This window comes from Hyla sarda, chromosome 8, assembly GCF_029499605.1.
Source record: "Hyla sarda isolate aHylSar1 chromosome 8, aHylSar1.hap1, whole genome shotgun sequence".
NCBI lineage: Eukaryota > Metazoa > Chordata > Amphibia > Anura > Hylidae > Hyla > Hyla sarda.
Genome location: NC_079196.1, coordinates 178,992,677 through 179,019,473, shown reverse-complemented (window position 1 = coordinate 179,019,473; position 26,797 = coordinate 178,992,677). Strand labels below are relative to the sequence as shown.

The 26,797-nt window shown below is 44.2% G+C and overlaps 2 protein-coding genes across 12 annotated transcripts in view; one reads left to right on the top strand and one right to left on the bottom strand.

Moving 5' to 3' along the window:
• Nucleotides 1-1,522: 1,522 nt before the first annotated feature.
• On the bottom strand, nt 1,523-22,623 carry COQ7 (coenzyme Q7, hydroxylase). Its single transcript, XM_056533641.1, has 6 exons — nt 22,457-22,623; nt 13,567-13,763; nt 9,515-9,629; nt 6,563-6,702; nt 6,249-6,317; nt 1,523-3,664 (listed from the first exon to the last, which is right to left on the bottom strand). Exons 1-6 carry the CDS (start codon nt 22,518-22,520, stop codon nt 3,587-3,589), a joined length of 663 nt encoding a protein of 220 aa, XP_056389616.1. The 5' UTR covers nt 22,521-22,623; the 3' UTR covers nt 1,523-3,586.
• LOC130283909 (uncharacterized) overlaps nt 22,623-26,797 on the top strand; it is a 58,675-nt gene continuing 54,500 nt past the window's right edge. For 9 of the 11 annotated variants that reach the window (XM_056533631.1, XM_056533640.1, XM_056533634.1 and 6 more), the window contains exon 1: nt 22,623-22,862. In XM_056533631.1, the coding sequence (XP_056389606.1) occupies nt 22,755-22,862 (108 nt within the window). In that variant the 5' untranslated portion in view covers nt 22,623-22,754. Of the gene's footprint in view, nt 22,923-26,797 lie in introns of all 11 variants that reach the window. The other 2 variants (XM_056533630.1, XM_056533638.1) reach the window with 2 other exon arrangements.

Here is a 26,797-nt window from a genome sequence, read left to right as displayed (position 1 = left end):
AGTAACATGAAGCTACCAACTAGGCTGTCATTGCAGCAGGAATCTGCCTTGGGATGTATACTATTATATATTGTATTGTATATTGTACTAAGTGAAGAAAGAGTGTTAGGAGGGACGCCCTGTGTAATATGGTTAGCAATCAGCTGATGGCTAGGGGGTCCTTTCTGACCTGCCGAAAAAGTATCCTCTGTCAGCCACACATCTCCCTGACACCTATTTATGAGTCTCAACATACATTGTGTAAACAGCCTTAGTCATGTTTTAATGCTCTTTTAGGGGTCAAGAACTGAATTACAGGGAAACCCCCTACAACAGGCAAAACTGGAGTGTTAGCTTTTTTTCTTCCTTAAGAAAGCTACTTTGCCCACATGATTGTCAGATGATGTCATCAGTGAAGGATCATATAGATTTTTACCAAAGGCATGGCTAAATAAACAGCTTTACGCATTGCATAATGGCAGAATGACAGCTGCCTCTCCTGATGCCATCATAAGTATGCCCATTCAAGTAAGACGCTGCAGAGAACCAACATCATTGGATGATTGATATCCAACCTATTCATTTCCAGTTTCAACCAAATGCAGATGTTGAAGGATGGTCTCCAAATCAACAAAAACAAGAGCTAAACGGTGGATCCTTTAACAAATATCAGATTATTTTGGCAAGTTTAAGAAGTTTTCCAACAAATAAAATTTATGGCAGATCCATATTCCATAAATGTGTGATCACTGGTCTGGCTTTTGGGAAGCAACCACCACGAGGCTCAAGTCCTGCTGAAATGCATGGAAACAGAGTTCCTGCACTTTTTCCACAGCAGGAACATTGTTCCCATTAGCAGGAGTCTTCCAGAACCAGCCCTTGAGTAAAAATCTTGGGTGAATTCACACACTTTTTTCCCAGGACACTTTCCCTGGATCTCTGAATGAACACTTTGGGGAAGATTTATCAAACCTATGTAGAGGAAGTGTGGTGCAGTTGCCCATAGCACCCAATCAGATCGCTCTTACATTTTTAAAAGGCCTGAAAAATTAAAGAAGCAATATGATTGGTTGCTATGGGCAACTGCTTCACTCTGTCTCTACAGAGGTTTTGATTAATCTCCCCTTTGTGCTGTATGGTCACACACAGTTGAAAGCGGTTAGTGCAAACCACAGGCAGAGTCAGACGTGAGGCCTACACTTAAACCAGATTGCTCTCTGCTCCTGATACTGGGCCCAGGAACCATGGTGCTCTTAATCCATCTCTCGGTAAATGTTTTTGTTTTTCCTTCTTATTTTTCAAAGTTTCTTTACTCTATGGATGAACGTACACTTGCAGAAGTGGTGCTATCCTCTTTTTCATCCTGTGTAGTGTGTACCACAGAGGGGGTACCCTCTAGTCTAAAATGCCCCTATAGAGCAGGTTGCAGTCCTGTGTGGCAGGTAGATGTCCTCTTCTGTAACTTTGTTACATGTGATCAACCCCCAACTCCCATATAAAGACATAACACATTGTAATCAGGTGTCAAATAGTCACAATTTTATTTAAAATGACAAATGACACTGAAAATGGCAAAAAAAACAGCATTGTAGTGTAAAAAAAAATCTAATTTATCATTTTACGGCCCACTGTTCAAAAAAACTGTTAGGTATAAGTACTCACTGTACTCCTTGTTACCTTCCTTGAGGGGTGTGGTTTCAAGATTGTGATCACTTGCCGGGTTTTTATTTTATTTTTTCAATTTTATATCAGAACCATTGCAGTGCATATCACCACTTTAGGCCTCAAATCTCATTGGTGCTGTCTCACTCCTAACCTTTTTTTTTGCACCTACTTCTGGGTTAATACCAGCAATTCAGTGTTAAAAAATAAAGTGTTTAATATTTACGGCCCACTGTTCAAAAACCGTGAATGTAAATGTAACCCTTGTTACCTTCTTCGAGGGGTGTAGTTTCTAAAATGGTGTCACATGTGGGGGGTTTCTGCTGTTCTTGCACAATGAGAGCATTGTAAATGCACATGGCCCCTGACATCAATTTTAACAAACTTCTCTCTCCAAAAGTCCACTGCCGCTCCTTCTATTCTGAGCCTTCTAGTGAGCCATAGAGCACTTTACATCCACATATAGGGTATTTTCTTATTTTCTCAGGCAAAATTGCACTACAAATTTTGGGGGCCTTTTTCCCCTATTACCCCATGTGAAAATGTAACATTTGGGGTAACACTTTCATTATAGTATTAAAAATAAAAGTTTTCCCTTTTACGGTCCACTGTTCAAAAAACCTGTAAGGTGTAAGTACGCACAGTAACCCTTGTTACGTTCCTTGAGATGTGTAGTTTCCAAAATGGTGTCACATGTGGGGGGTTTCTGCTGCTCTGGCATCATGGGAGCTTTGTAAACCAACATGGCCCCCGACTTCAATTCCTGCAAAATTCTCTCCCCAAAAGCACAATGGCGCTCCTTCTGTTCTGAGACCTGTAGTGCACTTTTCGTCCACATATGGGGCATTTCCTTAATCGCAAGAAATTGGGCTTCAAATTTTGGGGTCCATTTTCTACTATTACCCCATGTGGAAATGAAAAATTTGGGGTAACACCAGCATTTTAGTGTTAAAAATCTGATTTTTCATTTTCATGTCCAACTTTAAGTTGTCAAACACCTGAGGCTCCGATGAGCACAAGGACTGGGGTGACTGCAGTGTTTGTACAGGGCTGTAGAATATTATTGCTGTTACAAAAATAGGGGAAAAACATAAATACCGTAACTAATTAACGTAAAGAAAAGAAAAGTAAATGAAGTTTTAATCGCACCATACGGATTAAACACATATAGATCAAGAAATGTGGCAGTTATCATTGGCTCTTGATAAACTGAGGAGCTATATCCCCATTAGCCCCGATCTCTGTCCTTTAAATCACTGCCTTCATTCTAAAGAGGCACAGAACATTTTATAGCATTTTCATGGACAGTTCATTTTTGGCATAAAGTCTTTAGAGCATAAATCCACACTGCCACTTAGTGATTGTCTTTAAACTCTCCAAATTCTCATCACGTCTGGAGGGCACCTGCATCCTTCTTAAAGGGGTACTCCGGCCCTAAAACATCTTATCCCCTATCCAAAGGATAAGGGACGTCTGATCGCGGGGGTCCCGCCGCTTGGGACCCCCACAATCTCTCATGCAGCTCCCACCTGTCCCAACTGCACAAAGTGATGATCATTCCGTTTCTGAAGCCTCATGACCACGGGGTCGGAATATCATGATGTCACGACTCGGCCCCCGTGTGATGTCACTCCCGCCCCCTCAATGAAAATCTATGGGAGGGGGCGTGACGGACGTCACGCCCCCTCCCATAGACTTGCATTGAGGGGGCGGGGCGTGACATCACACGAGGGTGGAGTCGTGACGTCACGATACTCTGGTGGGTGCTGCATGAGAGATTGCGGGTGTCCCCAGTGGCGGGTTTCCCGCCATCAGACATCTTATTCCCTATCCTTTGGATAGGGGATAAGATGTCTTAGGGCTGGAGTACCCCTTTAATATGCCATGTAAAAATAGGTGTTCACTTTATAAGACAAAAGTAAAACAGATAAAAATGTCCCTTTCCTTATATGCGTTCTGATAAATAGACAGCAGCTCGACATCCCACTTGTATGGCGTTCTTCAGTAAAAAATAAGCTGGAGCCTGTGGAAAGACAGAAGAGTTTTACTACTTCACATGAGCACTCACTGGAACATTGCAAAATTTACCAAAAAGGAACCAGTAGAAGCGTCAGCTTGCTGCGAAACAGATATTGTTCCGGTCTGTCTGTTCTCTCCCTGTACCGATGTTACCAGCTGACACATGTGAGTGAATAAATCTGCATTTTTGTATCCATATTGCGAAGTGCCATCATTTTCTCTCTTTTTTGGGATTATCTACTTCACATAAGCACTCACTGGAACATTGTAAAATGTACCAAAAAATGTGACTTGTCAATAAAAAGTAGTCTGTTAGGTCCATGTTTGTAGGAAAGCAGAGTGACAAGTGATGGGATGGCAATTATAGACCTCAGATTGGTTTTTACACTGCTTAGGCCTCTGTCCAGTTAAGGAAATTGCTTAAAAGGGGTTCTCCGCTGCCTTAACCTACTTGTGGCAGTTGGTTAGTACTGTGGCTATATGTTATTATGTTTTTTTTTTTCCCGGTTACTCCCCTCGCTCCGAACGTGCCCGCCTCCCGCGCGACTGAATCCTCTGGCGTCATCAGCGCGCACCTCCTTACTTTCAGCTTCTTCTAAGCTGAATGCGGATTGGGCTGCTTTCGGCGAATCGGATCCCATGATGGGCGCATGCGCAGTGTGCCCATCATGGCATGTGGCATGCGCCATTGTGAGGTCAGCCTCGGGCCTGATGCACTAGGGCATTGTTAACCCTAACCTTGCCAGAGGGGAGTCCCTGAGCGCTGGACAGCTCCCAAAGGTTTGCTATTCCAGTGTTTCCCAACCAGGGTGCCTCCAGCTGTTGCCAAACTACAACTCCCAGCATGCCCAGACAGCCTCTGGCAAGGTTAGAGTTAACAATCCCCCACAGCGTCAGGCCCGAGGCTGACATCACAATGACACATGCGCAGATGACCCACCTGAGCGAGGACGAACTGCGCATGCGCCCATCACGGGATCCGATTCACCGAAAGCAGCCCAATCCGCATTCAGCTTAGAAGAAGCTGAAAGTAAGGAGGGTGCGTGCTGATGACGTCAGAGGATTCAGTCGCGCGGGAGGCGGGCAAGTACGGAGCGAGGGGCAGGCCGGCCTCCCACACACCACCCTCCACGGTGACGTCCCGATGGCAAGATGGCGGCGGAATAAAAAAAAAAAAAAGTGGTCGAGGCAAGGCAGGAAGCAAATGAAGAAACCAGCTTCCGGGTCTGGAACCAAGGTAAGAAAAACACCACATACAGTACCGTGAGCAACCGGAAAAAAAGCCATAATAACATATGGCCACAGTACTAACTAACTGCCACAAGTAGGTTAAGGCAGTGGAGAACCCCTTTAAAATACAAAGTGGCCACTTTTTTTCAAGAGAAGGTGCCACTCATGTCCATTAGCTGTGTGGGGTCTTGCACCACAGCTCCACTTAGGAAAATGGGCTGAACTAGAGTAGCAGAAACAGTTTATAGGTACCAAGGGGGCAGATTGTGGAATAAATGTGTTTTTAAAGGGGTACTCTGGCGCTAAGACATTTTATCCCCTATACAAAGGATAGGGGATAAGCTGCCTGATCTGGGGGGGGGTCCCACCGCTGGAGACCCCCGTGATTTTGCACGCAGCACCCCGTTACAATCAGTCCCCGAGCATGTTCGCTCCGGGTCTGATTACTGGCGATCACGGGGGCCGGAGCATTGTGACGTCACAGCCCCAGCCCCGTGTGACCTCACGCTCCGCCCCCTCAATGCAAGCCTATGGGAGGGAGCGTGACGTCACACGGGGCCGGGGCTGTGACGTCACAATGCTCCAGCCCCCGTGATCGCCAGTAATCAGACCCGGAGCGAACATGCGGTGAGACCCCCGTGATCAGGCATCTTATCCCCTATCCTTTGGATAAGGGATAAGATGTCTTAGCGCCAGAGTACCCCTTTTAAGCAATGATACAACTCCCTAGGTTTGGTGATAATGACTAAGGGAGCTGTAATGGCGGTGGTATAGGTTATCATTCCACTTTCACAAAAATAGGCAAAAAACTTGAAACTCAATTTTTAATAAGTCTGCCATGGCGGGCAAATACGCAGCATACCTTGTTGAAGTCAATGTCATTTGCTGTGGATTTTACACTGAGGAAAACCCACCATGGCTCAAACTCTCAGCCGTGTAAACCCACCTATGTGAACATACCCTTAAGAAGTGTTCTGGAGAATTCTATTTACAATGAAATGAGCTCAGCGTAAAAACCAAGAAAGAAATGTGCTCACCTACCACAATGTCACCATTCACCACCACTCTTATGGATCTTTCTCCTGCTGTTCAGGATTTTAGGTCTCGGTCTTCATACAGGGAAGTTCTTGCTCAGCCAATTAGTGGCCAATGAGGGTTACTGCTGTGGCAAATGATTGGCTGAGCGGGCACATTCTTCTGTTAAGACGAGAGCCCAGTGCAGCATCAGCAGGGAATTAGGGCAGATGAGTACACATTTTTCATGTTTTCACCCCAGCCCCGAGCCCAATGAAAGAAGTATTCCCTGGATTTCTACCAAATAATTCAGCTATGAGGTCTACAAAATAAAAGTATTTTACCAGTTCTGCATCATGTTCCAGTCCGGTATCATGATGTTCCATCTCATCATCTCGAAACTTCTTTATTGTCTACAGATAAAAGGCAAGGAACAATGGATGGAAGCTATGAAAAAATCATAATCTGTTTTGACAACTATATACAAATAAGTGCAAATCAGACAAAAAAAATTAATAAAATAAAGAATAATCAACTTAAATCTCAAATAAAATTGTTCATATTCTTTTTTAAGAAACAAATTTAATCAACTAACGTTTAGGGCCCCTCCTCCCCAATCTCAAGATTTCTTGTCGTACATCTATCATTGTATGAATACCTGTAGCAATTCCTTGTGCTTTTCAGGATCCCTCTCCATAAGCTCTCTGATCTGATTGTTATAGTGACTGGATATGGTCTCCTCCACAGCCACAGTACAGGCCATTGCCCCCTTTCTCCCAAGTAGTGCTGTCCCGAACCCTAAGAAAGTAGGAAAATTATGATATGGGTTAGTTGGTGGAAGAAATAACATCTCTATCTTGTTCAACTCAACGCGTATGTCATGGACGGGAAACAGGGAAGACCGGCAAAGGGAACAAGAGGCGCCCCATTACTTTCCTCCAAAGGGATATTGAGAGCTCAAAACACTGCTGTACCAGTTCAAGGAGCCCAGGAAGTGAGCTGCAGAGACGTCCTCCTCTGCTCTACCAGTGCAGGGATGCAGCTTCCCGGACCTGCCTAAACAAACCAACTGCTGCAATAAAGCCACTAGTGTCAGAGCGCCATCTCAGGCTGCCATGCAATATGACCAGGAGCTGCAGTGTCCCCTTAACCCCTTAAGGACCTGGGCTTTTTCCATTTTCAATTTTTCCTACTTAACTTTAAAAAAATCATAACTCTTTAAAATTTTCACCTAAAATTGTATATGATGGCTTATTTTGTGCGTCACTAATTCTACTTTGCAGTGACATTAGTCATTTTACTCAAAAAATCTACGGTGAAAAGGGAAAAAAAATCAATGTGCGACAAAATTGATTAAAAAACCCTATTTTGTAAGTTTTTACGCAGTACATTTTTCGGCAAAAATAGGTCCATACGGTTAAAATGATACCCTACTTATATAGGTTTGATTTTGTATCACTTCAGAAAAAAATCATGAATACATGCAGGAAAATTTATACGTTTAAAATGGTCATCTTCTGACCCCTATAACTTTTTTATTTTTCTGCGTTCAGGGGGCTATGAGGGCTAATTTTTTGCACCGTGATCTGCAGTTTTTAGCGGTACCATTTTAGTTCTGATTAGACTTTTTGATCACTTTTTATTAACTTTTTTGTGGTATAAAAAGTGATCAAAAATGCGCTATTTTGGACTTTGGAATTTTTTTGCGCGTACGTGCGGTTTAAAAAGCGGTATATTTTTATAATTCGGACATTTCCACATGCGGCGATACCACATATGTATATTTTTATTTACACTGGTTTTTTTTTATTCTTGGAAATGCCGGGTGATTCAAACTTTTATTAGAGGAAGGGATAATTGAAAGGGTTAATGATTTTTTTTTTTTTACACTTTTCTTATGCAATATTATAGCTCCTATAGGGGGCTATAACATTGCATTAACTGATCTTTTACACTGATTGATCCATCTCCATAGGAATGGAACAATCAGTGTTTTCGGCGATTGATTGCTCAAGCCTGGATCTCAGGCTTGAAGCATTCAATCGGCTATCGGACAGCACAGGAGAAGGTAAGAGACCTCCTCCTGTGCTACAGCTGTTCAGGATGCCGCAATTATGCCGCGGCGATCCTGAACAGCTCCCTGAGCTAGCCGGGCACTTTCACTTTCGTTTTTCGCCACGCGGCTCAGCTTTGAGCGCGTGGCTAAAGGGTTAATAGCGCGCGTGCTATTAGCGGCAGATCCCGGCTTCACTATGACGCTGGGCCCGCCGCGATATGATGCGACCCTGCGTTATATCGCAGGACCGGGGCTCATGACATACGCGTACGTCATGGGTCCTTAAGGGGTTAAAGGGGTACTCCGGTGGAAAACGTATTTTAAAATGAACCGGTGCCAGAAAGTTAAACAGATTTGTAAATTACTTCTATTAAAAAAATCTTAATCCTTTTAGTACTTTTTAGCAGCTGTATGCTGCAGAGGAAATTCTTTATTTTTTGAATTTCTTTTTTGTCTTGTCCAAAATGCTCTCTGCTGACACCTCTGTCCATGTCAGGAACTGTCCAGAGCAGCATAGGTTTGCGATGGGGATTTTCTCCTGCTCTGGACAGTTCCTGATACGGGAATCAGGTGTCAGAAAAGAAATTCAAAAAAATAAAGATTTTCCTCTGTAGCAAACAGCTGCTAAAAAGTACTGAAAGGATTAATATTTTTTAATAGAAGTAATTTACAAATCTGTCTAACTTTCTGGCACCAGCTCATTTAAAAAAAAAAAAAAAAGGCCCCTTTAAGTGAAAGGGCTGACAAAAGCCTAGGTACTAGATAGGAATTATCAGTTGCCATGGTGACTTGGTGCCTGGGAATTGTCTAGCCCTGTTACATGTGCTCACAATGGAAAATCTGCAATACTCTTTAAATGGGTAGTCTGGGGAACTAAACATATTAGACATGTATCCCCTATCCCAGCGGTTGGACCCCCTTCCCCCTGTGATCTCCTTGGCGAGCGCAGGCCCCCAACTTCCCGGATGAGCATAAGTGACGGCCCACTCAGCCAATCACCCGCCACATCGATATCCGGCCGCAGCAGGTATTGGCTGAAAGGGCCGTCACTTGCATTCATCCAGAGAGGTTGGGGCCGGAGTGCACTGGGGACGGGTAAGTAGACATGTCCCTATACATTTCTTGGACCCACTTACTTTTGTATATACAGTTTTGAAGATAAATTAATAAAAAAATGTTAAAGCTTTTTAATTTTTACCACCTGTCAATGAGTGGCTCAGACTATTTCTCTATTTATGTGAATGGGTATTGTGTAATGCCTCATTTCCCGTAAGGCACTGCAAGAAAACTTAAAACTTACTGGCATGCTTCTCCACAGATCACCGCTGATCCCTGGGATTTCCAACAGGGGGTCAATGTGGGATCGTTTTTTGTCAAAGGACACTTGTAACTAGAGGGAATTGTCTAAACCTGAGAACCCACTCCTCCATCATTCTGAGCAGCCTTTATCTGTACATTCTGGAGTCTCATAACATCCCTTTTACAAACTATTACCCACAATTGGACAGCAGATGAGGCTGCCCCAGCGCCTTATAAAGTGGCAAAAGAACTCACCCAAAGCAAATCCTGCCACGTTCCAGAAGGGCAGAAGTGCCGTAGGCCGCACTCTGTTCAAAACCATTAACTCATTAAACTTTTGCAAATGATCCTTCTCTTGATCCCACATGTGCTGCAACAACAAGGACACAATGGTCTATTATTTTACATAAATTAGAGCTATAAAAAGTTGGCTGCAAAACTGCCTTTAGCAACCATGTGGCAATCTGCTCAAAATGGCTGCAGTATATATGAGAACATGGAATACTATGTTAACTATTAGTGACATTGGTTGAATTTAGCATCGCAAGAACGTTTGGGGGGAATTTATAGCACATTTGTTGCAGGATTTTTGCCAGATGTGCGTAAAATTTATCAAAATGTCGCATGGCCTTTGATAAATTTGTTGCATGGCAAACTCTGCTCAGAAAAGCTCTACTTCAGAACACATCAAGCTTGTGGCGCATATGAGAAGCAGGCAGTTTGTTAAAGGAAAACTGTCACCAGTGTCACCGCACAAACCTGCTGCTACAGGGAGGTAGTGTGGGTGACACTGATGACAACCATGTGCTTCTGTTCTCTTTATCTGTGCCCTCCGTTCAGCCAGTAGGGTTTGGGCATGGGTGGAGCTTTGTGACGTCACAGGTGCTGTTTCCCTAGGCCGGCATGCAGCAGGGCCCAGCAGAGAAACAGCAGCGGTGAGGTCACGAAGCTCCACCAGTGCCCCAAGCCTGCCGGTCGAATGGAGGAACAGAAGAAGATATCAGGCGAACAAGAGCACAGATCACGGACACGCAAGTATGGTTGTCATCAGTGTCTAACCCCAAAATGTTCTTTAACTATATAAATAGCAAAAAAGGTTGAAAATGAAAGTGTTGGCCCTTTAAAAAATGATGAGGAAGAAATTATAAACGGGGATCAGGAAAAAGCAAATATATTAAACAAATTCTTCTCCACTGTATTCACCGAGGAAAATGAAATGCCAGGTGAAATACAGCGAGATAAGGTCAACTCCTCAGTACAGGTCACCTGTCTATACCAGGAAGAAGTACAGTGCCGCCTACAAAAATCAAAATAGACAAATCGCCAGGTCCAGATGGCATTCACCCCCGTGTTCTAAAGGAATTAAGTAATGTAATAGACAGATCCCTATTTTTAATATTCAGGGACTCTATAGTAACAGGGACTGTTCCCCAGGACTGGCGCTTGGCAAATGTAATATGACAAAAGGTGACTCCCGGGAATTATAGGCCTGTTAGTTTAACCTCAGTTGTATGTAAATTGTTTGAGGGTTTTCTAAGAGATGCTATTTTGGAATATCTTGATAAAAATAAATGTATGACCCCATATCAGCATGGTTATATGAGGGATCGGTCCTGTCAAACTAACCTGATCAGCTTTTATGAGGAGGTGAGCTCCAGACTGGACCAGGGACAATCGCTGGATGTCGTATATCTGGATTTTTCCAAAGCATTTGATACAGTTCCACATAAAAGGTTGGTGCAGAAAATGAGAGGGATTGGGCTGGGGGGAAATGTGTGCCCCTAAGTAAGGGGTAAGTAACTGGCTCTGTGATAGGAAACAGAGGGTGATTATTAATGGTACTTATTCTGATTGGGTGACTGTTACTAGTGGGGTATCACAGGGGTCAGTCTTGGGTCCTGTCCTATTTAATTTATTCACTAATGACCTTGTAGAGGGGTTGAATAGTAAAGAAGCAATCTTTGCAGATGATACTAAACTCTGTAAAGCTGTAAACACAATAGAGGACAGGGCACTGTTACAAATGGATCTGGATAGGTTGGAGGTTTGGGCTGGGAAGTGGCAGATGAGGTTCAACACTGATAAATGTAAGGTAATGCACATGGGGAGGAAAAATCCGGGCTGGGATTGTGTATTAAATGGGAGAACACTTGAGACGACTGATGTGGAAAAGGACTTGGGAGTCTTAGTTAATAGTAAATTTAGCTGTAGTGACCAGTGTCGGGCAGCTGGTGCCAAGGCAAATAAAATCATGGGGTGCATCAATAGGGGCATAGATGCCCACGACAAGGAAATAATTCTACCACTGTACAAATCACTAGTCAGACCACACATAGAATACTGTGTACAGTACTGGGCACCAGTGTACAAGAAAGATATAGTGGAGCTGGAGAGGGTTCAAAGACCGGCAACCAGAGTAATACGGGGAATGGGAGGACTACAGTACCCAGAAACATTAGCAGTATTGGAGTTATTTAGTTTAGAAAAAAGAAGGCTTAGGGGAGACCTAATAACTATGTATAAATATATCAGGGGACAGTACAGAGATCTCTCCCATGATCTACAGTGACCCCCCCCCCGACCTACGATGGCCCCGACATATGATTAAATCGACATACGATGGCCTCTCAGAGGCCATCGCAGGTCGATTTCAGCATCGACATACAATGCTTTTTTATGTTGGGGCCATCGCATTAAGTGCTATCCGGCAGAGCAAAATGCTTAAGCTGCTGCCGGATAGCTCGCCGTGTGATGCGGTAAGTATTACTTACCCCTCCACGATGCTCCGGGGTGCCCTCCGGGTCCAGCGCTAGACCTTCCGGTGTCTTCTCGGCCCTCTCCAATGACGTCAATACGCTGCTGCGCACGTCATCCAATAGGAATGGCGTACGCAGCGGCGTAATGATGTCGCTACGCAGGCCCAGTAAGGCCTTGCGGAAGACAGCAGAGGACCGGAGAAGACAGCGGAGGACTGGAGAAGACAGCGGAGGACCGGAGAAGACAGAGGAGGACCGGAGATGACCAGGAGAGCCCAGCGGAGGCCCGGGGGTCACCATCGGGAGCAGCGTGGACAGGCGAGTACAGCTTCCTATACTTTACATTGCACGAATCCCTCAACATACGATGGATTCGACAAACGATGGCTCGTTTGGAACGAATTACCATCTTATGTTGAGGGACCACTGTATTTATACCCAGGACTGTATCTATAACAAGGGGGCATCCTCTACGGCTGGAGGAAAGAAGGTTTCTACACCAGCACAGATGTGGGGTTCTTTACGGTAAGAGCAGTGAGACTGTGGAATTCTCTGCCTGAGGAGGTGGTCATGGTGAACTCTGTAAAAGAATTTAAAAGGGGTCTGGATGCATTTTTGGAAAGTAATAACATTACAGGTTATGTATATTAGATTTATAGGGACAGAACATTGATCCAGGGATTTATTCCGACTGCCATATTTGGAGTCGGGAAGGAATTTTTACCTCTAGTATGAGGGTTTTTTGCCTTCCTCTGGATCAACTCAGTAGGGACTTATTAGGGTTGTAGGTTGAACTTGATGGACTCTGGTCTTTTTTAACGTTATGTTACAATGTTACCCACACTACCTCCCTGTAGCAGCAGGTTAGTGAGGTGACACTGATGACAGTTTTTCTTTAACCTTGTCGGTTGCCTTTATTTGGTAATTTTTATTATGGAAATCATGTTTTTTGACAAGTAACTTAGCCAATATTAGTTAAGTTTTAAAAGTTGACTGATGGATACCTCTGAAAATTTCACAGAAGACCCTTCCTCATAGACATCACCTAGTTAGGGCAATAGTGCCTGTTTTGGTTAAAAAAAAACTAAAGCAAAAAAGAAAATGTGGAATAAAAAAAAAAAAAAAAAAAAAAACAACAACAATTCCTTCCTTTACATTACACATTGAATTAGTGACTTAAAGAGCACATGCAACAAATTTAGACTGAAAATAGTAGGGCAAACAGCATGATAAACTCCCTCTCTTATGCGAATCCAAATCACCATCCACATCAATATTTTAGGAGAACAAGTGTGGAGAGTGATGTGGATTGTCATTAGGATTCACACTATGTTGGAGATTTAGCGAACCATGTGCAAGGGAACAGTGGTGCAGTTGACAGTAACAACCAACCAGATTCCTGATTTCATTTTTTTTAAAGGCTTTTAAGTCAGTCTATGAGTGAGGTAAGAGTCTTATAAATGATAAAGTGTTAGTAAGGTAATTAAATCATCCTGAAATAAAAGTCATTGCCTAGAGCTGTTAACACATAAAAGGAATGTACTGAGGCACCTGAATGATGGGCCCTACAGAAGATCTGCCCAGCACTGCCATCTGTCCTGCATAAATACGATTTGCTCCATATTCTCCAGCATGATCCACTCGGATTATTCTATCCAACAAGGCCCTTTCTTCATCCGTGTTAAGGCCTGAGCTATAAAGTCTGGTGGATCCAGCATGGACTGTAGCGTAGCAGTGTCTTTTCAATCCTGGAAATGAGAAAAGAAAACAACTGTGACCAGGTAGACATTATAAGCATTTATTACATTGTATCTGCATGACTGTAGTATATGATATCATGAATATAACCTATAGGTGGGGCAGATGCTTATATCACAGGGAAAGAAGTACTGTTTGTTACAATGTAACATCTGCACCCTGGTACAGTATACAGAACTGGATTAAATCACAGAAGACCCTACAAGAGCTAGAGCTCCCACCTGAAATAACCATCAACAAGAAAACCCTACTGATCTCTACAGCCAGAGAACCAGGTCAAAAAGATCAGGGGGTATTAAAACTAGGGATCAACCGATTATCGGTTGGGCCGATATTAACGGGCGATATTTTTGACATTATCGGTATTGGCAATTACCATGCTGATATGCCGATAATGCGTAGCCATCCCCCCCCCCCGCCCCGAGACCGCCGCTGCCGCATTGCCTCCCCCATCCCCAGTTTTATAATTACCTGTTCCCAGGGTCCGCGCTACTTCTGGCTCCTGCGGCGTCCTGCGCTATTGCTGTGCGCTGCGCAATGACGAGTGACGTCCTCAACGCAACATCACCGTCAGTGCGCACAGTGACAGCTCAGGACGCCGCTGGAGCCAGAAGTAGCGCAGACCCTGGGAACAGGTAATTATAAAACCGGGGATGGGGGAGGCAATGGGGCAGCTGAGGTGGTTGGACTAGGGAGGACCCCAGGACAGGCAGGGGGAGAGAAGCGGGCGGCGGCAGTCTCTGGCCCTGCAAAAGCCACTGCAGTTCATTGATTTAAAACGCCCGCTTTAAATCACTGATCTGCATTGGCTTCTGTGGGGCCAGGAGGGGAATAGCCGATAACATATACCGGAATATCGGTATAAGTTATCGGCTAGTGGCCTCAAAGTTCACATATTATCGGTATCGGCCCTAAAAAATCAATATCGGTCGATCCCTAATTAAAACTCCAGTTTCTAGTTAAACAGGTTGTTTCAGGTCAATAAGCCCTCTGCTCAAGAACCAACACCCCACCATGAGCCAGAACAGAAAGCTCATTTGCATAAGACACTCCTGTTGTGGCGGACCTGACCTTTGTATTTCATGGATCTGCATGGTGTCATGTGATAAAACCTTTCACCTGCAGTGGTCACTGCAAAGCAAATGGCTACTTTGCTGCAATTTCCCCTAGTAAATCAGGTAAAGCAGGACAAAGAACAAGGGTTTTAAGGGAGTCCAACTGCTGGGACTCCCTACAACTCAAGGATGGGGATAAAAAATTATTTACTATGGAGGTACTGTATATACTCGAGTATAAGCCGAGTTTTTCAGCACGATTTTTCGTGCTGAAAACACCCCCCTCGGCTTATACTCGAGTGAACTCCCCCACCCGCAGTGGTCTTCAACCTGCGGACCTCCAGAGGTTTCAAAACTACAACTCCCAGCAAGCCCGGGCAGCCATCGGCTGTCCGGGCTTGCTGGGAGTTGTAGTTTTGAAACCTCCGGAGGTCCGCAGGTTGAAGACCACTGCGGCCTTCGACATCATCCAGCCCCCTCTCACCCCCCTTTAGTTCTGTACAGTACTCACCTCCGCTCGGCGCTGGTCCGGTCCTGCAGGACTGTCCGGTGAGGAGGTGGTCCGGTGGGATAGTGGTTCCGGGCTGCTATCTTCACCGGGGAGGCCTCTTCTAAGTGGTTCGGGCCCGGCCTCAGAATAGTCACGTTGCCTTGACAACGACGCAGAGGTGCGTTCATTGCCAACGTACTTCTGCGTCGTTGTCAAGGCAACGCCTCTATTCCGGTCCGGAAGCGCGGAGAAGAGGCGCCCGCGGTGAAGATAGCAGCCCGGAACCACTATGCCACCGGACCACCTCCTCTCCGGACAGCCCTGCAGGACCGGCCGAGCGCCGAGCGGAGGTGAGTACTCAGAACTAAAGGGGGTGAGAGGGGGCTGGATGATGTCGAAGGCCGCAGTGGTCTTCAACCTGCGGACCTCCGGAGGATTCAAAACTACAACTCCCAGCAAGCCCGGACAGCCAATGGCTGCCCGGGCTTGCTGGGAGTTGTAGTTTTGAAACCTCTGGAGGTCCGCAGGTTGAAGACCACTGAGGGCGAATGATGAGAAGAGGATGATGAAGGGGGGGGTGTGTGGGATGATGACAAGAGGATGATGAAGGGGGGGGGGTGGGATGATGAAGGGGGGGGGTGTGGGATGATGACAAGAGGATGATGAAGGGGGGGGGGTGGGATGATGAAGGGGGGATGTGTGGGATGATGACAAGGGGATGATGAAGGGGGGATGTGTGGGATGATGACAAGGGGATGATGAAGGGGGGATGTGTGGGATGATAAGGGGATGATGAAGGGGGGATGTGTGGGATGATGACAAGGGGATGATGATGAGGATGTTAATGACGGGTCTGGATGATGACAGGGGGGGGATGATGTATTTCCCACCCTAGGCTTATACTCGAGTCAATAACTTTTCCTGGGATTTTGGGTTGAAATTAGGGGTCTCGGCTTATACTGGGGTCGGCTTATACTCGAGTATATACGGGTATATAGATTTCCACTGCAGAAAAAGAAAATCTGCAGCATTCTTGCCATGTGAGGCTGTAGCCTAAGCAAGTAAAAGGATAGTGCCAGGCAATAACTAATGTGAAAATATATTCATCTGCTGCCCTCTAGTGGGCAAATAATGTATAGCAATTGTTAACAACATTATGGGTTTTTACTGTCTCTTACAAAAACTTTGGACGTGTAATGTCTAAGTGATGAGATCTACACCAATTTCTAGATCTAATGGGTACTGCGTGCTGTACTGCCCGGCTCAGCGGCCATTGCAGGAGATGGGGTCCACATACCATAATGGAGCCTATCTCTTACAATGGATCAGAGCAGATATTGAGCTGCGTGTAGCACGCTTCACCTGGCTGTACCTAGAAACTCGAGAGACCCCAACTGATCTAAACTGTCTGCATGACATCAAACGTTTTTCTAAGTGACAGTAAGCCTTAAATGGTGACCACTAGGGATGTCCCGATACCATTTTTAAGACAGAGTACAAGTACCTATACTTTTTTTTTTTTTTAAGTACTCACCGATACCAATTACTAATACTCTTTTTCAGTGTCACGTGACAGGGATTTTCGATTTATTTTTTTTATTGGAAAAAGGGGTGTTTTTTAGAAGAAGAAAAAAAATTAAGAGTTAATGCTGGACATCACCGCGATCAGTGATGTTCGCCATTAACCACAGGTCCCGGCTATGACGCTGCATAGTTTGGTAGCGTGCACATGGCACCTCTGTGATACCGGAATCAGATTAGGTATCAGGGACATTTGCACGAGTACAGGTACTTGTGCAAATGTCCAGTATAGTGTGCGCTGCCACTAAGTAAGAGAATCACAGGACAGGTAAATAATATAATTATTGATTACTGATAAATACTGTATCAGGCCGGGCTCTTACAGATCAACTTTTTAACCTCTCAAACTGACAACTCTTTATGCCCCCCAATCACAGACTTCTCCTCATAGCCTCTCTCACACACAGTGTACTCATGCCCCATATTACAGACTGCTCCTTATACCCTCTCACATACAGTGTACTCATGCCCCATATTACAGACTGCTCCTTATACCCTCTCTCATACAGTGTACTCATGCCCCATATTACAGACTGCTCCTTATACCCTCTCTCATACAGTGTACTCATGCCCCATATTACAGACTGCCCCTTATACCCTCTCTCATACAGTGTACTCATGCCCCATATTACAGACTGCTCCTTATACCCTCTCTCATACAGTGTACTCATGCCCCATATTACAGACTGCTCCTTATACCCTCTCTCATACAGTGTACTCATGCCCCATATTACAGACTGCTCCTTATACCCTCTCTCATACAGTGTACTCATGCCCCATATTACAGACTGCTCCTTATACCCTCTCACATACACAGTGTACTCATGCCCCATATTACAGACTGCTCCTTATACCCTCTCACATACAGTGTACTCATGCCCCATATTACAGACTGCTCCTTATACCCTCTCTCATACAGTGTACTCATGCCCCATATTACAGACTGCTCCTTATACCCTCTCACATACAGTGTACTCATGCCCCATATTACAGACTGCCCCTTATACCCTCTCTCATACAGTGTACTCATGCCCCATATTACAGACTGCTCCTTATACCCTCTCTCATACAGTGTACTCATGCCCCATATTACAGACTGCTCCTTATACCCTCTCTCACACACAGTGTACTCATGCCCCATATTACAGACTGCTCCTTATACCCTCTCTCATACAGTGTACTCATGCCCCATATTACAGACTGCTCCTTATACCCTCTCTCATACAGTGTACTCATGCCCCATATTACAGACTGCTCTGTATACCCTCTCTCACATACAGTGTACTCATGCCCCATATTACAGACTGCTCCTTATACCCTCTCTCATACACAGTGTACTCATGCCCCATATTACAGACTGCTCCTTATACCCTCTCTCATACAGTGTACTCATGCCCCATATTACAGACTGCTCTGTATACCCTCTCTCACATACAGTGTACTCATGCCCCATATTACAGACTGCTCCTTATACCCTCTCTCATACACAGTGTACTCATGCCCCATATTACAGACTGCTCTGTATACCCTCTCTCATACAGTGTACTCATGCCCCATATTACAGACTGCTCCTTATACCCTCTCTCATACAGTGTACTCATGCCCCATATTACAGACTGCTCCTTATACCCTCTCTCTCACACAGTGTACTCATGCCCCATATTACAGACTGCTCCTTATACCCTCTCTCATACACAGTGTACTCATGCCCCATATTACAGACTGCTCCTTATACCCTCTCTCATACACAGTGTACTCATGCCCCATATTACAGACTGCTCCTTATACCCTCTCTCATACAGTGTACTCATGCCCCATATTACAGACTGCTCCTTATACCCTCTCTCATACAGTGTACTCATGCCCCATATTACAGACTGCTCCTTATACCCTCTCTCATACAGTGTACTCATGCCCCATATTATAGACTGCTCCTTATACCCTCTCTCATACAGTGTACTCATGCCTCATATTACAGACTGCTCCTTATACCCTCTCTCACACACAGTGTACTCATGCCCCATATTATAGACTGCTCCTTATACCCTCTCTCATACAGTGTACTCATGCCCCATATTACAGACTGCTCCTTATACCCTCTCTCATACAGTGTACTCATGCCCCATATTACAGACTGCTCCTTATACCCTCTCACATACAGTGTACTCATGCCCCATATTACAGACTGCTCCTTATACCCTCTCTCATACAGTGTACTCATGCCCCATATTACAGACTGCTCCTTATACCCTCTCTCATACAGTGTACTCATGCCCCATATTACAGACTGCTCCTTATACCCTCTCTCATACACAGTGTACTCATGCCCCATATTACAGACTGCTCCTTATACCCTCTCTCTCACACAGTGTACTCATGCCCCATATTACAGACTGCTCCTTATACCCTCTCTCATACACAGTGTACTCATGCCCCATATTACAGACTGCTCCTTATACCCTCTCTCATACACAGTGTACTCATGCCCCATATTACAGACTGCTCCTTATACCCTCTCTCATACAGTGTACTCATGCCCCATATTACAGACTGCTCCTTATACCCTCTCTCATACAGTGTACTCATGCCCCATATTACAGACTGCTCCTTATACCCTCTCTCATACAGTGTACTCATGCCCCATATTACAGACTGCTCCTTATACCCTCTCTCATACAGTGTACTCATGCCCCATATTATAGACTGCTCCTTATCCCCTCTCTCATACAGTGTACTCATGCCTCATATTACAGACTGCTCCTTATACCCTCTCTCACACACAGTGTACTCATGCCCCATATTATAGACTGCTCCTTATACCCTCTCTCATACAGTGTACTCATGCCCCATATTACAGACTGCTCCTTATACCCTCTCTCACACACAGTGTACTCATGCCCCATATTACAGACTGCTCCTTATACCCTCTCTCATACAGTGTACTCATGCCCCATATTACAGACTGCTCCTTATACCCTCTCTCATACAGTGTACTCATGCCCCATATTATAGACTGCTCCTTATACCCTCTCTCATACAGTGTACTCATGCCCCATATTACAGACTGCTCCTTATACCCTCTCTCATACAGTGTACTCATGCCCCATATTATAGACTGCTCCTTATACCCTCTCTCATACAGTGTACTGATGCCCCATATTACAGACTGCTCCTTATACCCTCTCACATACAGTGTACTCATGCCCCATATTACAGACTGCTCCTTATACCCTCTCTCATACAGTGTACTCATGCCCCATATTACAGACTGCTCCTTATACCCTCTCTCATACAGTGTACTCATGCCCCATATTACAGACTGCTCCTTATACCCTCTCTCATACAGTGTACTCATGCCCCATATTACAGACTGCTCCTTATACCCTCTCTCACACAGTGTACTCATGCCCCATATTACAGACTGCTCCTTATACCCTCTCTCATACAGTGTACTCATACCCCATATTACAGACTGCTCCTTATACCCTCTCTCATACACAGTGTACTCATGCCCCATATTACAGACTGCTCCTTATACCCTCTCTCATACACAGTGTACTCATGCCCCATATTACAGACTGCTCCTTATACCCTCTCACATACAGTGTACTTATGCCCCATATTACAGACTGCTCCTTATACCCTCTCACATACAGTGTACTCATGCCTCATTTTACAGACTGCTCCTTATACCCTCTCTCATACAGTGTACTCATACCCCATATTACAGACTGCTCCTTATACCCTCTCTCATACACAGTGTACTCATGCCCCATATTACAGACTGCTCCTTATACCCTCTCTCATACACAGTGTACTCATGCCCCATATTACAGACTGCTCCTTATACCCTCTCACATACAGTGTACTCATGCCCCATATTACAGACTGCTCCTTATACCCTCTCACATACAGTGTACTCATGCCTCATTTTACAGACTGCTCCTTATACCCTCTCACATACAGTGTACTCATGCCCCATATTACAGACTGCTCCTTATACCCTCTCACATACAGTGTACTCATGCCTCATATTACAGACTGCTCCTTATACCCTCTCACATACAGTGTACTCATGCCCCATATTACAGACTGCTCCTTATACCCTCTCTCATACAGTGTACTCCTGCCCCATATTACAGACTGCTCCTTATACCCTCTCACATACAGTGTACTCATGCCCCATATTACAGACTGCTCCTTATACCCTCTCTCATACAGTGTACTCATGCCCCATATTACAGACTGCTCCTTATACCCTCTCTCATACAGTGTACTCATGCCCCATATTACAGACTGCTCCTTATACCCTCTCTCATACAGTGTACTCATGCCCCATATTACAGACTGCTCCTTATACCCTCTCTCATACAGTGTACTCATGCCCCATATTACAGACTGCTCCTTATACCCTCTCTCATACAGTGTACTCATGCCCCATATTACAGACTGCTCCTTATACCCTCTCTCATACAGTGTACTCATGCCCCATATTACAGACTGCTCCTTATACCCTCTCTCATACAGTGTACTCATGCCTCATATTACAGACTGCTCCTTATACCCTCTCACATACAGTGTACTCATGCCCCATATTACAGACTGCTCCTTATACCCTCTCTCATACAGTGTACTCATGCCCCATATTATAGACTGCTCCTTATACCCTCTCTCATACAGTGTACTCATGCCCCATATTACAGACTGCTCCTTATACCCTCTCTCATACAGTGTACTCATGCCCCATATTATAGACTGCTCCTTATACCCTCTCTCATACACAGTGTACTCATGCCCCATATTATAGACTGCTCCTTATACCCTCTCTCATACACAGTGTACTCATGCTCCATATTACAGACTGCTCCTTATACCCTCTCTCATACAGTGTACTCATGCCCCATATTATAGACTGCTCCTTATACCCTCTCTCATCCAGTGTACTCATGCCCCATATTATAGACTGCTCCTTATACCCTCTCACATACAGTGTACTCATGCCCCATATTACAGACTGCTCCTTATACCCTCTCTCATACAGTGTACTCATGCCCCATATTACAGACTGCTCCTTATACCCTCTCTCATACAGTGTACTCATGCCCCATATTACAGACTGCTCCTTATACCCTCTCTCATACAGTGTACTCATGCCCCATATTACAGACTGCTATGCCCCCCCCTATATCTCTCACAATCTACTCCTTATGCCCCTTTCACAGACAGCTTCTTAGGACCCCCACTCTCACAGACGGATCCATTAGCCCCTCTAATAGACTGCTCCTTATGCCCTCCCCTTATTGACTATCTATAGACCGCTCTTTCTAAAAGACTGCCCCCTGCACCCCCCCATTTCACAAACTGCTCCTTATGACCCCACTCTCACAAACATATTCTTTTAACCCTCTCATAGACAGCTCCTTATGACCCCTTAGGGCACCCAGGGAGTTGTAGTCCTAACAGAACAGGCATAATGAAACTGCTGGCAGGAAAGCACATACAGGGGTTAGATATAGTATATACATAGGTAGCTGTATACAGCTCTATAGATACTGACCCGGACTCCTAGAAAGGCTGCAGTACAGCTGCCGGAGCCTCATCATCCCCACAGCTCCCTCCATACTACTTTCCGCCTACGACCTTCTTTCTGTCACAGTCACAAAAATATTGGTCGCTTTTTCTCTGACGTCATCCGCTCTGCGACCGTTGCTGGGATACCGCCGAAGCTTCTCGCTGGAAGTGGAAATTCTAGAAGGAAAAACAAACGTCCGGTCGCCATTTTGGTGAAGACACCGCAAGTTCTTTCCCTCATGATAACTTGAACTTGGCTTCATGGTCCACACCCTGGTGTTGCTATGGCGACAGTCAACATCCACTGCAGAAGACTGGAGGCAGCGAGCGGGGAGCATGGAGAGCAAAGTCCCCAGCAGAGACATCATCATCCCGGTGGTGGCTGCGCGCCTGTGAGGGGCCTGGGGGCTACTACATCTATTACTTATTTATTACTAAGTTTTCTATTTCATGTATATATATATATTTATATACACATATTTATTATGTGTGTGTGTGTGTGTATATATATATATATATATATATATATATATATTCATTATGTGTGTGTGTGTGTGTGTATATATATATATATATATATATATATATATATATAGTGTATATATTTATATTTATTATGTGTATGTAAATATATATAATATATATTATATGCCCCTGTAAACTGTTTTTCAACCAGAGTGCCCCCAGCTGTTGCAAAACTACAACTCCTAGCATGCCCGGACAGCCGGAGGCTGTCCGGGCATTCTGGGAGTTGTAGTTTTGCAACAGCTGGAGACCCCTGATTAGGAAACACTTCCTTAGGACACCTTTTAATTGCCATGACTTGCGCAACATGTTTTTTTTGTTTTCTTTCGAAAAAACAATTTATGGGGTAAAACTGAAAAAGATAAATGAATTAAACGCAACCCTGCAACTTATGGGAGTTTAGTTTTTACGTCTGTCACTTCATAATTATTTTTATTGTTCAAGTCAGTGCGATTACAACGATACCCAATTCATTTATAGAGTTTTTAAAATTTTTAATTTTATTTTAAAGGGTACCTCTCATCAAAAAAACATTTGAGATGTTATAGATTAATGTATGCAGAATAACTTCACAATTGCATGTTATTAAAAAATATGCTTCTTTCTATTTAATTTTCCACTTTGAAGAAATGACCACTAGGGGTCTCCCTACCAGTCCTGGCAGCAAGCATTTCAGACTCATGCTGGAGTCCTAAACACTATGAGCTGCCAGTCTGCTTTGTTCCCAAAGGAGAACACTCAGAGCTGCCAGCCTGCTTTGTTCACAGCCTGTTTGGCTGTGAACAAAGCAGGCTGGCAGCTCTGAGTGTTTAGGACTCCAGCATGAGTCAGAAATGCTTGCTGACAGGACTGATCGGGAAAAATACAATAGAAAGAAGCATTTTTTTCATTAACATGCTATTGGAAAGTTATTCAACATTCATTAATCTAAAATATATCAAAAGTTTATTTGATGAGAGGTACCCTTTAACTAATTTAAAGAAGTAAAAGCATTTATTAATTAATTTATTTATTTAATTATATTTATAAAAATGTTGTGAATAGTTTTATTCAGATTTTTTATTTTTCTACCTGTGTGAAAATATGTATTTTTTTTTCTTTTTTTTGTTTTCTCGCCGTAATCTGTCGTCTTTGTCAGTACCCTTTATAGAGTAGATGGGACATTTTTATGGATGGGATGTGACCAAAAATCATTAAATCTGACATTGGTTATTTTTTTCTTTGTCTATAGCATGTACTGTGCGGGATCAATAACGTAATACTTTAATAGTTTACCCACATACAGTCCGTAAATGTTAGCACCCCTGAGATTTTTCAAGAAAATGAAGTATTTCTCACAGAATAAAGAAAACATGTCATTTTTACCATACACCGTGGAAAAAAAAAAATTCCAAAATTTGCTAAATTGCAGATTTTCCCACAAAAATAATTTTTTTGGGGGGATGCGCCGTACATTTTATGGTAAAATGAGTGATGTCATTACAAAGTCAAATTGGTGATGCAAAAAACAAGCCTCATATGGGTCTGTTTATGAAAATATAAAAGAGTTATGATTTTTAGAAGATGAGGAGGAAAAAAAGAAAATGCAAAAATAAAATTGGCTGTGTCCTTAAAGGACATCTGCAGCCTAAATACACTTATCCCCTATCCACAGGATAGGGGTCCGAACGCTGGGACTCCCCGTGATCTCCTGCATGGGGCCCCGGCTCTGCCAACATGCCTCCTCCATGTAGTTCTATGGGAGAGGCAGGGAGGAGGCGGGGAGGCAGCGTTAGTGCCTCCACGCCTCTCCTATAGAGCTGTGTGGGGAGGGGGCATGGAGGGGGGCGTACCGTCGACCTCACTGAGCAGCACAGTGCAGCAATGCCGGGGCTCCCAGCGGTTGGACCCCCGCGATCAAACACTTATCCCCTATCCTGTGGATAGGGATAAGTGTATTTAGGCTGCAGGTGTCCTTTAAGGCCAAAATGGGCCTGTTCCTTAAGGGGTTAAAGCTTTACTGTGATAAAAAAAAAAAAAAGAAATGGAAAAAAAAAAGGAAATAAATAATGCTGGATATGACAGAAATGACAGAACAAGGTGTCAGAGCACACAGTGTATCTCAATCTACTTGAGTATGTGTGTGCTCCACTGCACACAGGGTTTAAACAGGTATTGTCAATTGAACAAACTTTTCCTAGATCAGTGTTTCCCAACCTTTTTCGGCTCGGGGCACCCATGGGAAAAAAAAAAAATTGCGGGGCACCCCTACCGAAGTTGACGAGTAAAAAAAAATAAACAATATCTATTTATCTTCTCTCATCAGCGTCGTTCCCTGTTCTTCTCCGTCTGGTCCGGACTGTCCTGACCATTTCTTCCAGCCACAACTCTTCACCGTTAGGCTGGAATTCCACTGAGTTTTTTTTTTGCAAAAACGCCATCAAAAATGCCAATTTTCCCGCACTAAAAATGTAGCCGACAATAATAAAAATGAAGTGTGTGTGTTTTGCACTTTTTTTCCAACATTTTTTTAGGTAGTACTACTACTCCCAGCATGGAAAACACTGTTTCATGATGGGAGTAGTAGTACCTGTACTAATAGACAGATCGCCTGCTGCGATCCTCCTGATAATGTATAGAGGCAGCCGGCCGCTCTTTTCTGGTCCCCTGCACTGACGTATATATACACATATTCATATTTCCCGCAGAGAGCTGTGATTGGCCAGATGGTTCCAGCCAATCACAGCTCTCTGTGGGAAATAGGAATATGTGTATATATACATCAGTGCAGGGGACCATAGGAGAGCGGCCGCCGCATCTATATATTATACAGCAGGATCACAGCGGGATACTTGCTGTGATCTGTTCTTAACTGCAGGTACTACTACTCCCAATATGGAGCACACTCTGCTCCATGCTGGGAGCTGTAGTACCTGCATTAATAGACAGATCGCATCAGGTGTCAGAAATTACACTCGCTGAGATCTGTCTATTCATGCAGGTACTACAGCTCCCAGCATGGAGAAGAGTTTGCTCCATGTTGGGAGTAGTAGTATCTGCAGGTAAGATCAGATCACATCGGGTATCACTACTAACACCTGATGCGATCGTCCTGTCTATTGCAGAGATGTGGAGCGGCTTTCTCCTGCGCTCGCATCTCTGCACTGTAGTCCGGCCACTCACTCATTCATATTTCCCACTGAGAGCTGTGATTGGCTTCAACCATCCGGCCATTCACCACTCTGGGCAGAAAATACGAATGAGTGAGGTGAATATCTATTCACATCACTGGCCGGAGTACAGAGCAGAGATGCGAGCGCTGTATAGAGCCACATCTCTGCTATATTATGGACGATCGCATCGGGTGTCAGACTGACACCCGGGGAGATATGTCTATTATAACAGGTAATACTACTCCCATCATGGAACAGTCTGTTCCATCCTGGGAGTAGTAGTACTACATAAAAAATGTAAAAAAAGAGAAAAAAAAGTTACACACACACACTTTATACAAAAATGTATTACAATTTTGTCATTAAAAAAAACATTTAGTTAAATACATTTTTTTTTACATCAGTTCATGGAAAGAATATATAGTCGGCACTCACCATGTTCTTCAATCTTCTTATTTTTATTGAGTGATACTCACGTATACATTAACAGGATGGGAGACGGTGCATGGAAATGGGGGGGGGAAGTACCACCAGGCTACAGCACTGTTTCGCTCTTTACAGAGCTTCAACTGGCCTGTCTGAAGCTCTGTAAAGAGCGAAACAGTGCTGTAGCCTGGTGGTGCCCCCCCCCCCCCACCTTTCCATGCACC

Excerpts from the sequence above, each read along its gene's own strand:
- COQ7 (XM_056533641.1), bottom strand. The coding sequence starts at position 22,520 with ATGGAGGGAGCTGTGGGGATGATGAGGCTCCGGCAGCTGTACTGCAGC. Across the intron at positions 6,703-9,514 it reads CGTGGCAGGATTTGCTTTGG|GGTTCGGGACAGCACTACTT; the intron begins GTGAGTTCTTTT and ends CTACTTTCTTAG. Across the intron at positions 3,665-6,248 it reads TGGAACATGATGCAGAACTG|GCTCCAGCTTATTTTTTACT; the intron begins GTAAAATACTTT and ends GTCTTTCCACAG.